This window comes from Agelaius phoeniceus, chromosome 2 (genome assembly GCF_051311805.1).
Source record: "Agelaius phoeniceus isolate bAgePho1 chromosome 2, bAgePho1.hap1, whole genome shotgun sequence".
NCBI lineage: Eukaryota > Metazoa > Chordata > Aves > Passeriformes > Icteridae > Agelaius > Agelaius phoeniceus.
The window spans coordinates 84,745,107-84,761,432 of NC_135266.1; the positions used below are offsets into that span (position 1 = coordinate 84,745,107).

General features: G+C 36.0%; 1 protein-coding gene across 8 annotated transcripts in view; it reads right to left on the reverse strand.

Moving 5' to 3' along the window:
• PICALM (phosphatidylinositol binding clathrin assembly protein) overlaps positions 1-16,326 on the reverse strand; it is a 66,326-nt gene that overhangs the window by 36,764 nt on the left and 13,236 nt on the right. For all 8 annotated transcript variants that reach the window (XM_054628489.2, XM_077174062.1, XM_054628491.2 and 5 more), the window contains exons 2-4: positions 3,764-3,906; positions 1,522-1,597; positions 186-288 (exon numbers count right to left, since the gene is read on the reverse strand). In XM_054628489.2, coding sequence (XP_054484464.1) covers positions 186-288; positions 1,522-1,597; positions 3,764-3,906 — 322 coding nt within the window. The remainder of the gene's footprint in view (positions 1-185; positions 289-1,521; positions 1,598-3,763; positions 3,907-16,326) is intronic.

The window sequence follows — 16,326 nt, forward strand, 5'->3', positions numbered from 1 at the left end:
GAAGTAAAAAAAATTTTTGTTATATACACTTTCAGTTGGGCCTTGGTGTGTCATGGGAAATATTCAAAAGAGAAAAGGAGTCATTATTGTCTGTATTAAGCCTGAGCTAACAACGATATTTTTCACTAGAATTACAGGACATACGATAACACCTCAAGATCAGTAGAACAAAATGCAGTCCTTACCCTCTTTTTACTTTTGTGAAGTCAAAAGCCACTTGTCTATAGGAAACTGCCTTTTCATTCAAATACCTGCTATACCGCCTGATAAACGTTGACATGTCATAACCTAAAAAATAAGTTTCAGGGGTTTATTACTTACCTAATCAAAGAACAAGAATGTTATTCAAAATAACGTGCAAAATATTAGCACAAGACAGCTCCACTGACTAGGCAAAATTGTGCAAAAATATAATCTGAAAATAACTGCGTACGTCATTGTATTCACCATGTAAATCAAACAGACAATACCACAAATATCTAGACAACCTCAAGTATGTTAAAGTTTACACTTCACTTCCTAAGGAAATCACTTCCACAAGCAAAATGAAGTAATTTTTATGCAAGTTCTTTTATACTACAATAGAAATTACTATGAAAAAAATTAAATGATGCATTCACAAAGGCATTCACATCAGCTCGGCAACACATTATCTCATTTGCAACTGAACAGAAAAAAAAGGCTTTGATGGAAACACCACAATATGACAGAAACTCTTCTCTGTTAAGATAGCAGTGATGGGAAATATTTTGATTAACTGTCAATCTAGGGGTATAGACTAAGAAGAAGATCTGTTCATAGTCTATGCTGAGACCATAGAAGTTAAAACTCAAAAAAATGACTATTTGGTAGAGCTTTGGTTATAACTGAGCAGGTTTCTGTCCTCAGGCAACCACTTTGGCTGCCTGTTCTAGTACACTTGTGGCAAAGATCAGAAGTATATAAGAAGCAGTAGACAAAGTAAGGAACCATCTTAGGAGAAAAAACAATGCCAGCTACAGGTATGGCCAGAACTGCACTGAACTGCAGCGTAACAGTTTGGAAGACTGTTTCAGTTGAAAAATCTGAACCAGAGAAACAGTTATTTGCCCACTGAATTAGTCTCAAAGATAAATGGAATAGTCTTTGATCAATTTCCCAAAAAAGTAATCTTAATTTTTTTTTAGATACGGTTCTTGTTTCACTGATATGATGTATGTACATATGATGCATTTTTTTACATTAATAATCAAAATTGCCTCATTTGCAGATGTCTATGTCTATAGAAATAAAAGGGATACTGAGATCCATATGTTTAAGGAAGTCAGAAGCCTTTAAGAATGCCTGTAAGAAAAGATTCAACATGGTCCTCCAGCAGACAGCTCCTGCCACACCATTACAGCATTTTATTTAAGAAATGCAGCCTGGGGTAAAATGGGCAGAAAAGTTACTTCCTAAATGACAGGGTTCGTTAGAGTAAGCAAGTTGTCTTTGCTGTTCCTCAGCACATTACTAACTTTTAATGAATAAAAGACACCTTACCTTGCAATCCACTTTTGTCTAGGAAATTGCTCAAATTAAACAATGTGTTTCTGGACGCCAAATACTGGATAAAACGCTAGATGAAAGAGAAAAAATTGAATACTTTTACTGTGTTACCAAGGAGAAGGAATTGCAATAACAACACTAGAAACTTTTTATCCAGGTTACAAAATTCCCCTTTTATGCCTTAAGACTGACTTCAAATCTGGAAACTATTACAAAAACAGCTAAGCTATCGAAGTAAGCCAGTTATTTTTTATGCATAAATCTCTGAAAAAATCCAAGTAGCATTTTGTATGAAGGCCTCATTTAGTTGGAGTTTATTTTAAACTAGAATATGGAGCCCTGAACTTCTGAAAAAATCCCTTCAAATACATTCTCATTTTACATGCTTATAGCTGTTTCACTGACTTCAATTTTATAACAACTGATTTAATAATGCTAATTAGCCAAGTCATCTTTGCTCAGCATAAAATTGTAATGGTACTTAGCTTAAATATGAATATAGGTGATGGAAATGTTAGTTTGCTTATAAATCAAATATCAAACATAACAATTCATATAAAGCATTAGCATTGTATCACAATACTTCTAACTATACTTAATTACAAATTATGTTTCACAAGGTGAATGATGCTATTTTCATTTTGTAAAGATACATTTAAGATTGTTGACACAATAGGAAAAAAAACTTGTACAGAGCTGCTACAAAAATAAGCCAATCATTCTGTTGCGAGAAACATTTTGAGAAAAGACAAAACCAGTGTTGATTAGTGTAACATGTACTACTTCATTACTTTCATTAGCATACATAGGTTACATAGAAAAAAGACTGGAGAAGAGTAAAGGCACTCAGTACCTAGTTTTAAAGGAATTAAGCCAAAGTTGGAGGCACCATCCCTGAAGGTATTTAAAAGACACACAGATGTGGCATTTGGGGATATGGGTTAGTAGTGGGCTTGCAGTGCTGGGTTAGCAGGTGGACTTGATTTTAAAGGTCCTTTGCAATTTAAATGGTGCTATAATCTGTTTGCACTCTCATTGTCCAAGTACTACTTCCAACTGTGAAAAATTTCATTTTGAGCAGCAATCTTACCCTCAATACTTCTCTAATATATTTGGCAAGGAAAATTTGTTTGTAAACTCTATTCTTAATGGAAAGTATTTCAGACAGTGGTCCCATGAAATACTTTTAATTAGTATGAACTATTTTGGTATCAGTTTAAGATGCATAGGACTCAAAGTGCAAGGTGTAAAGATTGTGTTTTGAAAAGTGTCAATTAACCCAATGAAAAAGTTTAAGCTTCAAGCCAACAACAGAAGTTTGCCCTCTTGTGGCTTAGTTAGCTTCACAGAATAGATTTTCACCCAGACCAGCAATAACCTGCAAGTGAAACCAGTATATGTATAAAAACTTAAGCTCCCCCTCTAACCCACACAAGTCAGTCAGAGGAAGCAGTTCCTCTGAATGCAAACTCAAATGAAAAATTCGCTAAAACTATTTCAATTCCAAAGTTCATATAGCTTACCTTATCCTGCAGTAAAAAGGAATGCTTACAAACATTTTCTAAGAAAGCCTTAGAAATATATTTTTTTGGTTTTTTAAAGGCAAAACATAGAAGCTGCTGCTATGCTTGACTTAGTATTCCAAACAATAAAGCCCCATAGGAATTAAAATTGTGAGACAAAACAGGTTTATTCCTTTTGGTGTAACTTGGGGCTATGTTTGTTAAACAGTTCAACTGTTTACAGTTTGGTGTTATTTCACCCTGTCCTAGGGTGACCCTCAAAGCCAATGCACAGGCACACATTTGTTTTCATTGTAAAAAATTAGGGTGTGATGGTAGAAATTACTTTAGAATGAAAGTATCGAGGAGAAAAGACCAGAGGGTTAGCTAGAGTGTGAAGGCAAAAATGCTTCTATTTTCAGCTTGTAGAATCCCACGTGAGCTAGTTTTTCTTGGTTTTTTTCTCTTTCATCATTAGAATCTGAACATAGGAAAAAAGTACCCTCAGCATTTGGGACATTTACTTTTTACACTAGAATTGCACACTTTGAAGTAGAAACAACGGAAACAAACAGAAAATGAGACCTGTGTTCACTGTGTTCATTCGGAGTAGGATCCAAAAAGGCAAACCTGAAGATTGTCTTACAAAAAGAATTACTGGAAGCATTTAGGTGACATTTCCAGGAATGAGGGACTGCAACTGTTCTCAGAATAATACATCATTTTTGTATTACCTCATTTCCATACACCATTAGATGATGAGTTGTGATAAGAGATTTGAAGACCACTACCCAGCTACTGTTGGTAGTTCTTTCAAATAAACTATCTGCCAGCTGTGGGATGTTCACATTCATCTCATTTGTGCACTGGATTAAATCTGCAATACAAAAATTTCTGTTATTATCAGTTCTGTAAAGGAAGATCAATAATGCTCCCCCAAAAAATCAGTACATTCATTTTCTGTAATAATCATCTTTACAAAAATTGAGGGGCTTTCCAGCAAAATAAATAGCGAAAAGCAGCATGGCTCTGTTCTATCAGAACTTAATAATACAAAGCTCACTCTGCTCACTGCCAAGATTCAACTGCTTTTGCAGCTGCCTTAGAAGGCTCTGGAACAGAAGTACCATAATAACTTACACTACCTCTGACTAAAAACTCTCAGCTTTCAAACACCTAAAGCATTAAATAGCAAAATAATTATTACATGGTACCATTTAATTAAGTTTTACTGGAAGATTATGACTAGAATTAACTGTAATCTCAGATTTCTGGCCTCTTAATGGATCAGTAAATACTTTCCAGCACTGGTTCAAAGTGAGTAATAAAAGATTCAAATACTACTTAGTCTTGATAAAATGCAATCAACACCTTCAAAAGGACAGAGGAAATGTTGAGTGGAAAAAGGAGCCCCTAGCAACAATGCCAGAAGCTGACAGATTAATTTAGTTCAAACAAAGTTGGATCATTAACCAAAAAGATGGTTAGGAGCACAAGACCTGAGGTTGGCTAACTAAAACAAAGCTTTCCAATCTCTGTTCAGCCTGGACTACTGTCCCACCTGTGTAAACATGGGGAGCTATACTTTCAGTACAACCAACAGAACAAAATCTCATCATCCAGTAACTTATTTCCAAAGGCCAATGAAGGAAGGGATGGCTTAAGATCACGACACTGTCTTGACAAATACAGGAGAAACAACTATATGATAATACAGCTTGCTAATATTTAATTATGAAGCTTAGCTTAATGCAACATAGCAGTGATGAAATTTTTCTACCATTACCACTCCAAAAATAAACCAGCAAATTTCACTCAAACTGACAGCCCTGTCAAAGGCTGTAGCTCAATAAAAATCAAGACTTCAGAATGTTCTATGCTTTCCTGACTAAGGACTACCAAGGCATTGGTAGTCTGGAAACAACCATTTAATCTGAAGGCAAACATTTCACTTTTGAAGACAGTTTTATATCTTCCTATGAACAATCATCCACCTTGAAGGACTCTTGAAAGACAGAACCTTCAGCCAGAGCAGCAGGTAAGCACAGCTACCACACACTCTGAACTAGTATGGTCAGAACTGAAATAGCTGCAATTTACATGTTTAAGTATTAAAGAAAGCGAGCAGGAAATGATTTCCACATTCATAAATGTAATGAGATGGAGAGATAAACATTCTTTTATCTCCAAGTAAAATTGTGATGACTACAGGCATTCATGACCTCATTTCTAAGTTATGGTTATCTATTACTGGATGATGATTTGGGGCTGTTAAGACAATGCCAGGATATTACTCAGCAAGAGATGTGCTCTGAACTGGATCATCAAAACCAAGCCCTGCAGCTTCTTCACCTTCAGGTCTTCCCTCCTAAATAATAACACAAGCAGTTTTGTGCAAGGCTATCTGGCAGGAACATACATTAAATACAAAGGTACACGCATCACTGGATGTCAAGTCATACATTTTGGCATAAGAGGTGCATATTAGAAAGTGAGAATCTCTATACTTAAATGCAACACCTGCCAGCAAATCAACAGTAATAAAAAATACAAAAGAAGAGGTTGCACTTGAAAATTCACTGTCTAAAAACATTAAAAAACCCCACCTGAAGTAAATATCCAGTGTAGACGATATTTTGTGCTGGGAGAAATGATTTCTGAAATGCCACTGAACTTTGAAATCATTATCTGTTGCAGTGTATAAAAGCAAACGGGCTCTGTAACCCTCAGAAAATCATCCCTCACGGGACTGATGAGTGTTTCTGTGAAAAGCATATGAATGAACCTGGGGGGCGGGGGGCACAGGGAGAGAGTGCCAGCACATTATGAGGAACCAGTGACCAACTGGGAGAGAACACAGGCAAGAAGCAAAGTACAGAAGCAACTCCAGCCTCCAGTGGAAGTAAATTTGCAAATGCAAACATGGGAGTCACTACAATACTACAGTTACTACAAACTAAATTTAGTAAAACATGAAATTTCTCTCTCTCCAAAACACAGACTGAACAGATGCACAACTATCTGGTATGTATTAATACCTCAAAGTACCTAAACTATACACATCTCAGAAAAGTTACATCACTCTGAAATTTATTTTCAAAGTATTTTCATAAGCAATGCTAAATAGGTAAAGAAATATTTGCACAGTTACACCCAAATTAGAACAGCAATTTTTGTGCTAACTATACTATAAGCAGCATAGTACAGACAGCAGAAGATGGTATCCTTCATCCCACACTCCTGCACTACATCCCACACTACATATAGAGTGTTCTTATTTATCCTATTCCCACAAACACCCTTCATTAAAGGAGAGGAACAAATATATAGTTATTTTCACATCCTACGCTTAACACAACTTGTCTCACACCCACCTATGAAAACACTAGCTATGTGTTTGGAAACCTAAGGGCCCCAAAGCAACAAATCTCTAGACTGCTACTTACTGGAAATGCTATGAGCAATACCACAGGCAGGTGTATAACCAAAGGGTACAGCACTAAGGGGAACAGCTTTCATCTTAGAGCACAAACAGAAACAAACAAAATCATCAAGAAAACAAAGGATAACCCTTGGTGAAAGAGTGATGCCTGTTTCACTGATCATCTTGTCATGGGAGTCAGGGAGAAAGATTTAATAGTCACTCCCATCAATACTACATAAAGGAAAATCACTTTATGTGTCAACCTTCTACATTAAGGCCCAGAATACCTCACAGCAGAAAAAGAAATACTCTCCTGGGAAATAAGCCACCTAAAATCACAGAATTCTGCAATTTTAAAATCTGTTAAAACTTTCACAGTAAGAGACACACAGCATACAGGTGTTAGATAACAAAAGTCATTCCTTATTTCATAGAAGGCAGCAATTAGCAACAAGAATCTTAAGCTTGCAGCTGGCTGGGAGACTTATAGGAGGGAAGCTTAGACAGCATCAAATGCAGTCATATCCATGGATGTGGCTGGGGACAGCCAAGGGAAAAGCTATCAGGTTGCCCAGGGTGTAAAGCACTTCTTGCAATGCACAAGAAGTGGTTGAAGGAGGTGGGTTTATTCCACCAGCAAAACAGAAGGCTGGAGGAAGAGAGGGGGAATATAAAGACTACCTTCAATCAGGTATTTCTTGGAGGTTCACAGAAAAAGGATGAAAAGCAAAAGAAAATGGTCAGGCACCAGAGCCTATAAACAGCCAGACCTATTAATGTTCAGCATGGTTTAAAAGCTGGGGTTCATTACAAAACCTGAGATCCCTTCCAATCTAAAGCAATTTACAAATCTATGCAACATCTACAGAGCGAGAAAATAAAGGCAGGCAAAAACAGAGAAGTGGCTTACAAAGCTGAAGTTGGAAAGAGTAGTCCAACAGGTATTCCTAAGATCAAAAACCTTAGACTTATGTGACTGACAAAACATGTTTTGAGAACACCACTCACCTACCTACAGTATCAAATTTTGGCAGAGGTTTCAGAGGCAAAACTAGATTTTCCAAGAAAACACACTTGTAGCTTGTTTTTAAATAGTGTTCAGATTTTATTTTTGTTGTAACAGTTAAAGCTTTCACCACCAAGTGACTTTCACATAATTCAGTTCTGTTTGGGTCTCTTTCCACCAAAGCAAGGGTTTTGCAAGGAATCATAACAAAGGTCTGGCCTACAGACATTTCAGCAACAGATTGAAATTGAAGATTTGCAATTGCACCTGTACCAAAGCAAGCATATTGCCTAACCCTGTTCAAGTTAACTACTGCAAAACATGCAGTACCATACTGTACAATACTCAGGCTTAGAAAAAATAATATACTTGCAACTCCCAACCAAGAGTTCTACAGCCTTTCAACCGTTCAGCCTTCATTACAGGAAAGAGCCAAGTGATTCATTGCCTTATGCTATTCATAGTTATCAGGTGAAAGAAGTATAAAGGTGCAAAGTAGAATAAAAGCAGAGCAAAATTGAAGATTCCTACACAAGAAAGAGGAAGCAATCACCTACACAAAGCAGTGACTACAAGGCTATGATGATAAAGTATGCTGTCTACTCCACATTAGGCATGTAGATGTGGATGAGCCAACCCATAGCAAGAGATCATGAGTCTTGACCCATGGCAAACATGAGGAAGTCAGGCTGGATAATAAAGCACCAAAGGCATCTGTCCCAAATTACCCCAGAGAATGCATGTGCTTTCAGCATGTGCCTGTGACCTAACTCCTTGTGCAGCACCTCGTTCTGCACCAGGCAGCCTGCTAAGACAAAATTATAAAAAACTGGTTTCCTTCCACACAAAAAAAGAACCACAAGCTATCCTGAATGATTTCTTTTCCCAGAATCTTACTCATATGAATTCACAGTAAGATTATAAAGAACCGGGTTGAGAATAGTTTTCATTAACGGTTTTAGTTTCAGATCCAGTTTCAGTTTACCGTGACATTTGTGGTAACCTGACAAGAAGACTGAATATAAGCCAGATTTACATACTCCATGTACATGCAGTACCTGATTATTTCCAATGGTTTACCTGTATCTCTCATTTTGAACAATATTTTTATTTGTAAAGTATCAGTCTGAAAATATTTACAAGAGTAAGATCTTCCAGGCCAGAAAGTGTGCCCCACACCCCAGTTACTTCAAAATAGGTCAAGCAACTGTGACAGATATCCATCTTGTTAGCTATTGCTTTTTCATCTTTTACACCACAGACACTACCTAGAATAAGCAAGTAATTGGTTATATCCTGCAAGTTATTGACAGTTGTGCCATTAAAAAAAATATATATATAATGGGAGAGACAGTATCCTTTCAGTAAGCAATTGAACTATTGATCATCCAACATGAGTAGGCAGATAGTGCCAAGAGCTAAACACATTACATTCTTCAGTTAAAAAATGCAAGAATAATAAAAGAATATTTAAATGCATATTGGTGGATCCAAAACACGAGCCAATACACATCAGATTATGTTTACATAACTGGTAAATTTAAAATTGAAGTCAACACAGAAAACTTGTTTCTTTTTTTAAATACAAAAGGAAATATAAAACATTTATTGCATGAATTAATATTCACACAACTTATGCCCACACAGAGGAGTTCAAAAGAACACAATTAATTTAGTATTTTTCAAACCGAAGAGAGAACATGCTAGTGACTGACACTCACGAGGGAACACTTGTGGCCAGTCACAATGTTGGAATACAGGACAATTATCCTTGAGATAATTTTACTTAAGAGTGTGCATCTGCTTATGATCAATTCCTCTTACACCCAAGGCCATACAAAACAATTTTTAGATTTGAGTAAAAGATTTAATAATTATTGATACAGAGCTATTTTGCTTTCCTCTTAAGGGACCATTTTCTCAACGAGACAAAACCTTCAAAGCTGACACACTCTCATTTTATCATACCTTTGGAAATGAGTGGGAAAAACATTGGTGTCTCAACCCAAATGCTGAAACAAAAATAAAATAATAATGGAAAAGACATAGTTATCTACACTGTCAATACTCAAGTTAAATTCCTTTCCTGGCTGCTAGATTTCAATTCCTATAATGATTTTCAAATTATACCAGTTTCCTCTACGTCAGGGTCTCATTTTCTTCTTGTTTTACACAAATATTTGATCACTGGAACAGAGCTGCTCCCTCATTTGGTCAGCAATCTTAATCAAAATGCAAATGGTCTGAATCTAAAAGTCTATTAAACAGCTAAAACATTTCCAAAGGATAGGTGAGAAAGCAGCAATGTGACCATTTCCCAATGGTCACGCAATGACACACCGTGTAGCACCAGTTAACACTGACAAATTCAGGAATTTGGTGAAAATTTCAAAGATCAGAAGTCAGCAAGTTCACATCAAATTGGTTAATGATATGAAAAATGTCTGGTTTTATGCCATTGAGGAGTCAGCCACTAGACAAAAAGTACCTTCATTTGATTTTTTGCTAGGAATACAGTTACAGCAAGCTTTTACTACTTCTAAAGAAATTTTATAGGTTAAGACCAACATTCCCCTGCCTACCCCTAAAGAGCTCGTGATCTGTATGGCCACATAAATTTTAAATAGTCCTGTTACAGGTTCTGGGAAAGCACATATGCCTGCCACATCTTTCCTTTCCAGGACATTGAGAAAGTTCCACAAGAGGGGGGAAAATATGGGTTATTGAGAAGGAGAGGGGGGGAAAAATAAAAGAAATAAGCATGTTCCAATTACAGTAACGCAACATTTTTCAGCAGATCTTAAATGAAGGAGAAACTGAATTTAGCATCAACAAAGTTTTTCACGGTCTGTTTTTATTTTGTTATTTACTGAACTGGAAGTGTCTTTTTAACCAGAGTGGTTTGCATGAAATGTAACATAAAATAATAGAAATATCTAACCTCTGTATATTAGATATTCTTCCCAGTTGTATTTTTTTCCTTCAAATTTCTATAAGATCATCTTTCTTCCTTGAATAATTGGCAAATCAAGGTAGTTCCTTATTTTCAAAACTTCAATAAAAAGTATCAAGTAGAGTTTTTCAACTGGCTACAGACAAAAACAGGTATTTTGGATTATGGAGGTTATTTTTTCTATTCACCTTGACACAATGACTATGAAGAGTGTGCTCTAATTTTATCCAATTACAAAATTAACAAAAATTAAATTACTTCACAAATACATAACAGTTTTATTCTAGCAAAGTGCTTTGAAAACATTTCTAGAACATATCTAGAACATAGTTTTCTCTAATATTTAAATACTTGGAGGACTTAATTGTGCCATGAAAGAACACTTATAAAAACTTCAAGAAATCAGAATATCGAAATAAGAACAAAAGAAAAGGTTTTCTGTAAAATCTATAACTAAAATCTACTTCTACAGATTAACAGTTCTGATAACTACACACCCTGACACATTCAGACCTGATTCTACACATTCCAACTGACATTTTAAAAGTAGATAACTTAATGCAAGCATATGGTAATTTTCTAAATGATTTCCCACTTCTTCCACAGGTGATGTCCTTATTTAAATATGGGAAATAGGATTTGAATGTTCCTGGAAGTAAAGAAGTACTTTCATTAGAGAACCAAGCAATTTGTCTGAAAATAATACTCAGAATAATTCTGAACATTAATGCAAAGTGGTAAAATTGTGATTTTTAAACAATACATTTGAAACCAAAAATTAAGCTTGTGCAAAAACAAGGATACCCCAAATGACATACTGGAGTGATCAAATGAAACACAGTGATGGTAAATTTCATTCTGAACCACTCACTAAAGGACATTTAATCTGTTGAGTTTAATCTGAAGAATATTATATAGCAAGTATATATTTGAAAACTGAGTGAATACTTCAGTATTTTCCTAATTAACAGAAAATACCTAAGTTTGCAGTTTAAAACAAAATATGCCATAAACACTATTGGTTTTAAATTTAGGTTTATCTTCTGAATAAGCCCATTTGTACCAAACCACTTTACTAGAAGTAGTTTACTACATCAGATTGCCCCATGGCTTCACCAAAGTCCCCTTGAGAAAGCGGACGAAGAAATTTGGACCATACATTTTTAAATTAACAATAAAAATTCTCACTGAGAATTTTTTCTCTGCATATAAACAGCATCTTAACAGCTACATGCACTGACTCAGGAAACAATTTCCGGAAGAGTTAAAGAAACCTGAGAAGACTCATTTTATTCTGAGCTTTCCATGTTTAAAAAGAACTATGATTTAATCTAATTTATATTAGATAAGCAAGATAAAAAATGCAGAAAGAAGATTTATTATAATGTTGAATAACTTGCTCTATAACCACAGGTTTATATTTTCATTTCATCAAGCTACATCTTGCCTTTTTCTTCCAACTCAAATGAGACTATCATGTTTTCTCTCCTACTTAAAACCACTGTTTCTAATTGGAATTCTTACAAATTACTTTAAATCTCTATCAGTAACCCTGTGAACTCAGCATTACTGCCTCAGGTATCTTTAAATAAATTTTTCTCATATGGCAACACTTCGAGCAACTTATTACTTCTGTTTGAGAACTGCAAAAACTAATTAATATACTTTCTACAAGAAAAGAGAGTAAAAAAAGAGAGTAAAAATTTGTTCAGTTGAACAACTGGTTTCAATGAAGAATTATCTGAAAAACTTCAGTAGTGTCTACCAAAACTCCTCAACAAACAAAGAAAAAGAAGTTAAAAATAAGGGAAGAACAATAAAAACCATTATGTACACAATTTTCCTTTTTCTTTTCTTTATCTCAGTTCCTAAACCCTGGAAGGTGCCTATTAACACTTCATTTAATATTCATAATGACTATTCAAACTTCTCCAGTTACAAATATTGTGGAAAAGACAAGCGTGGCTATGTTACCTTTGGAGAATTGATTTCTCAAGACAGACTTTAGCATCACTTTCATCTAAACTTGCCAAATACCCCCATCACATTTTAAAGACTAACATGAAAATACTGCGAAATATTGCCTCAACAGCTCCAGCCACAGATTATAAATATAACATTCTCATTTCAAATACATCCAAGCTGAACACAGACCATAGCTTAACTCACCTAGATCTTCATCCAAGTTTAACATATGGCAGAAGTTCATTATTTTAAACCAACACAAATGCATAAGAGACATAACTCACAGGACATGTTTTCGTGATAACTCATGACAAATCTGGGTGGTCCCATTCCTGTCTCTACCTGCAAACATTGACAGACTTCCACTGATGACATGCTTATGTCATGTCAGCCCTAGTGCACTTCTCTGAACCATACTAACTTCTCAGAATAAGAAAAAAAAAAAAACACACAAAAGCCCCTGACCTCAGTGGTGTTGGATGGGATAATGGGGATGACACATGAGGTGACACAACACAGCACAGTTTTTCATTATCCTACTAGCTAAAAAACGGCTCATAAAAGACCAAAACAGGTGAAAGCTACCACAAGAAAAGGAGATGATGACATGCAGAGGTAAGAAGAAAGAGGAAAAAGGGAAGTAGACAAGTCCTTCCACTTTTGGCACCAGTGAGTGACTGCTACCCAACCACCCCACTACAGTCATCCTCTGTTCTTCCAAGATGTCTGCCTTGGCCTTCAGTGGTGTCTACAGTTCCAAGTTTTCTTACATTAATATTCCAAAGTCTGATGTTCTGGTGCAGATTAAAAAAGAAACTCCCTTTGTGCTTCTCACTGAAGACTGAGTATCCATACTCCCCATAAAAAACTTCAACACAATGAAAAAACTACTATTTTCTTTCTTAATAAATAACTTCCTTTCAATGTTTCCTAACTTTTCAGTCTTAATTCATCTGACCACCTCAATTTTCTGCAGTTTCGCTGATTTATACATATAAATACACACACACATACATATATATGAATGTATATATTTCTTTATATATATAGTTAAATATAGTGTCCCAGCTGGATAACGGAAATAACTTCCTTCTACAGACATATGGAAGGATGCCCATCTTTGCTACATTCTCATGTTGGTGGTTTATAATGAAAATCAAGTGAGCCAAACCTTCTTGCACGGTTTCTGCATGTTCAGATAATCCTTCTAGACTGAAGTTTTACACCTTCCTTATACGTTTAGATCTCTGCAAGCATTCATCGAGCACTACACCAATTTATCAGTGTAACTTCATCTTCTAATCTTGGCCTGAAGAGCCGCTGCACACATTCCCAGGACAGTGTAATTCTCTGTTGATACACAATGTGTACCAACATACAGTTACTAACAAAAAACATCATTAGAACTACATATGGACATATTCTCCACTTTAAGTATTCTGCAGTTGTGGGCAAAGTGATGTAAGCACTCTGCACTAAAGCAGCACTCTCTGGGTCCACTAAGTTTGAAAATCAATGAAAAAACACACTAAAACCCATGGCTGCTACCTGTACCTACCAGTTGTTATAACAGGAGAGAACTATCTTTGTTAAAATCTTAAAATACTAAGCAATACAAAAGTATCTAAAATTTATTAGTTACCTTTCTAAGGATTAATTTCCCAGCTGCCACCCACTCTTAAGACTAAATTATTCCTCAAAACAGAACAAATCAACAATTGTTTCAGCTCCCTAATACTAAGAAATATGTAAGACATACCAAAGCTACTGAATACTTTTGCTCTATGTTCAGCTCCTACTGAATACCCTTTAAAAGCATTTTATCATGAAATCTAGTTCAAAACAATTATAATCTCCCACACGTATACTAACACATTATTCCCACTGAAAAGTATCTGTAAACTTAGAGCCTTGATCCTATCTTTACAAACATGCTTAATAACAAGCCTGTGAATCATATTCTAAAGATGATTCTTGATTAAAAGATGAAAAATGTCTGTATCTATCAGCCAACTAACATGACAATTCTTGCATAAGCTGTATATTCAATTTGAATATTTAACCCACTGGCCTAATTAAACCAGGGAAAAAATCAATATTCTTTTTCACTAATCACATGCTAATTTCAATGCATTCATGAATAAAATTATGAGTAGTTCTTTGTTCAAGACTGTCAGTATTTCCAGAGTGCATGGCTGCAAACACTTGAGGATGCCCCCCATTTCAGGTTCTGATAAGCAAGAAAGCAGGTACTTACCCTAAGTGTTCTATATGAGCACTGCTGTTTAAGAATACATTAGGACAGGTGGTTGGACAGGCTTTGATTTTGAATGACAGCCATTGGTTTGATATTGAAATCAAACCAATAATATCTACTATATTAGTGTCTAATATTAAATTACTATATTAAATATGAGAATAATTTATAATAATACTTCAGCATCCAATATAATATTTATAGTGTGAATGGTCACACATAGTGGGTGAATGGAAGCACGATTAACTACATTAGGTGGAACATTTTAACTTTGATGAAGACTAATTACTTTGAAAATTGCATAGCTTTAACAATGCTTTTATATCCTACTAAAAACATGTAGGTATTTCAAGCAGCCCGCATATATGAGTTTATCCTATGATTTCACCTTAAGATGCATAGAGAAGGCACGTAACATGGTTTATAGAGAAGTGAGAGATCAGTATGTGATGCCAGAGATACTATCCCTCAGGTCTCTTCATCACCACGTACACACTGAATGTTACCACACTGTTCTCTCCCTGACAAGAATAGTGCCCAAGCCATCTGCCTTTGCATACATTAAATTTTTGGTTATAGTATGCACTTATAGCCCTCTCTTTCTGCTCCAAAGAACCTGTAAATGTTCTATAGCTATTGCACCTTCATACAATAAAAAACAAGTTGTGCTAACAGACATGTTTTTAAAACAAGGCCTGTGAAACACAGGTACAAGCTGCTGTTGTACTGCCAATAGCACTTAACCAATCCTTGCAGATTGCTCTGGATACCTCCTGGATGCAGGCAGAGCACCAACAAATGCCTTACCTGGCAGCTTGCTAGCAGTGGTACAGTGACATTACCGTAGCCCAGCCCACTGGAACAGGGAAACCATTTTGTTAATAGCAGACATCAGTGAACAAAAACTCCTTGATGAGCACAACTCTAGAGTAGTTCTGCAGCAAGGCAACTTCCATCTTCTCAAGAAGGTAAGCCTTTAACCTAACTAGGGTTCACTTCAGCATCTGACCCTCCTCAATCCTGCAAGAAACTCCTAATCTCAACTTTAGCTCACCTGGTTATATGGCATTCTGATGATATCTGTTAAAAAATATACTCAAAGACTATCCAAGTACCTATCACAGAACCACAGAATGATTTATGTTAGAAAGGACCTTAAATATCATCTAGTCCCAACACCCCCACCACAGCAAGGATGTCACTCATGATCAGGCTGCTGAAAGATCCATTGAATCTGGCCTTGAACACTTCAAGGGATGGGACATCTAGAACTTCTCTGGACAATGTGTTCCAGTGCTCCACCAGCCTCTGAGTAAGAATTTCTCCTTCTGTCAGTTTAAAGCCATTTCCCCTTGTCCTGTCATTATCAACCCATATGAAAAGTCCCCCTCCCTCATTTTTACAAGCTCCCTCCAGCTACTGGAAGGCTGCAGAGAGGTCTCCCCAAAGCCTTCTTGTATCCATACTGAACAACTCCAGCTCTCTCAGCCCATGCCAACTTCCATCATCTGTGACTTCCTTAATCCTGAGTTACCGAGTAGCAAACAGAAAAAGCCAGATATCTTGCACAGCACATTTTGGCAGTAAACACTTCTAGCACACTTTCTGAATCTAAATATGTGTATCTTCTAAATATGGAGTATCCACACAAGTGCAACTTCGGTGTTTCTTAGATGTTTACCTTCCACACCC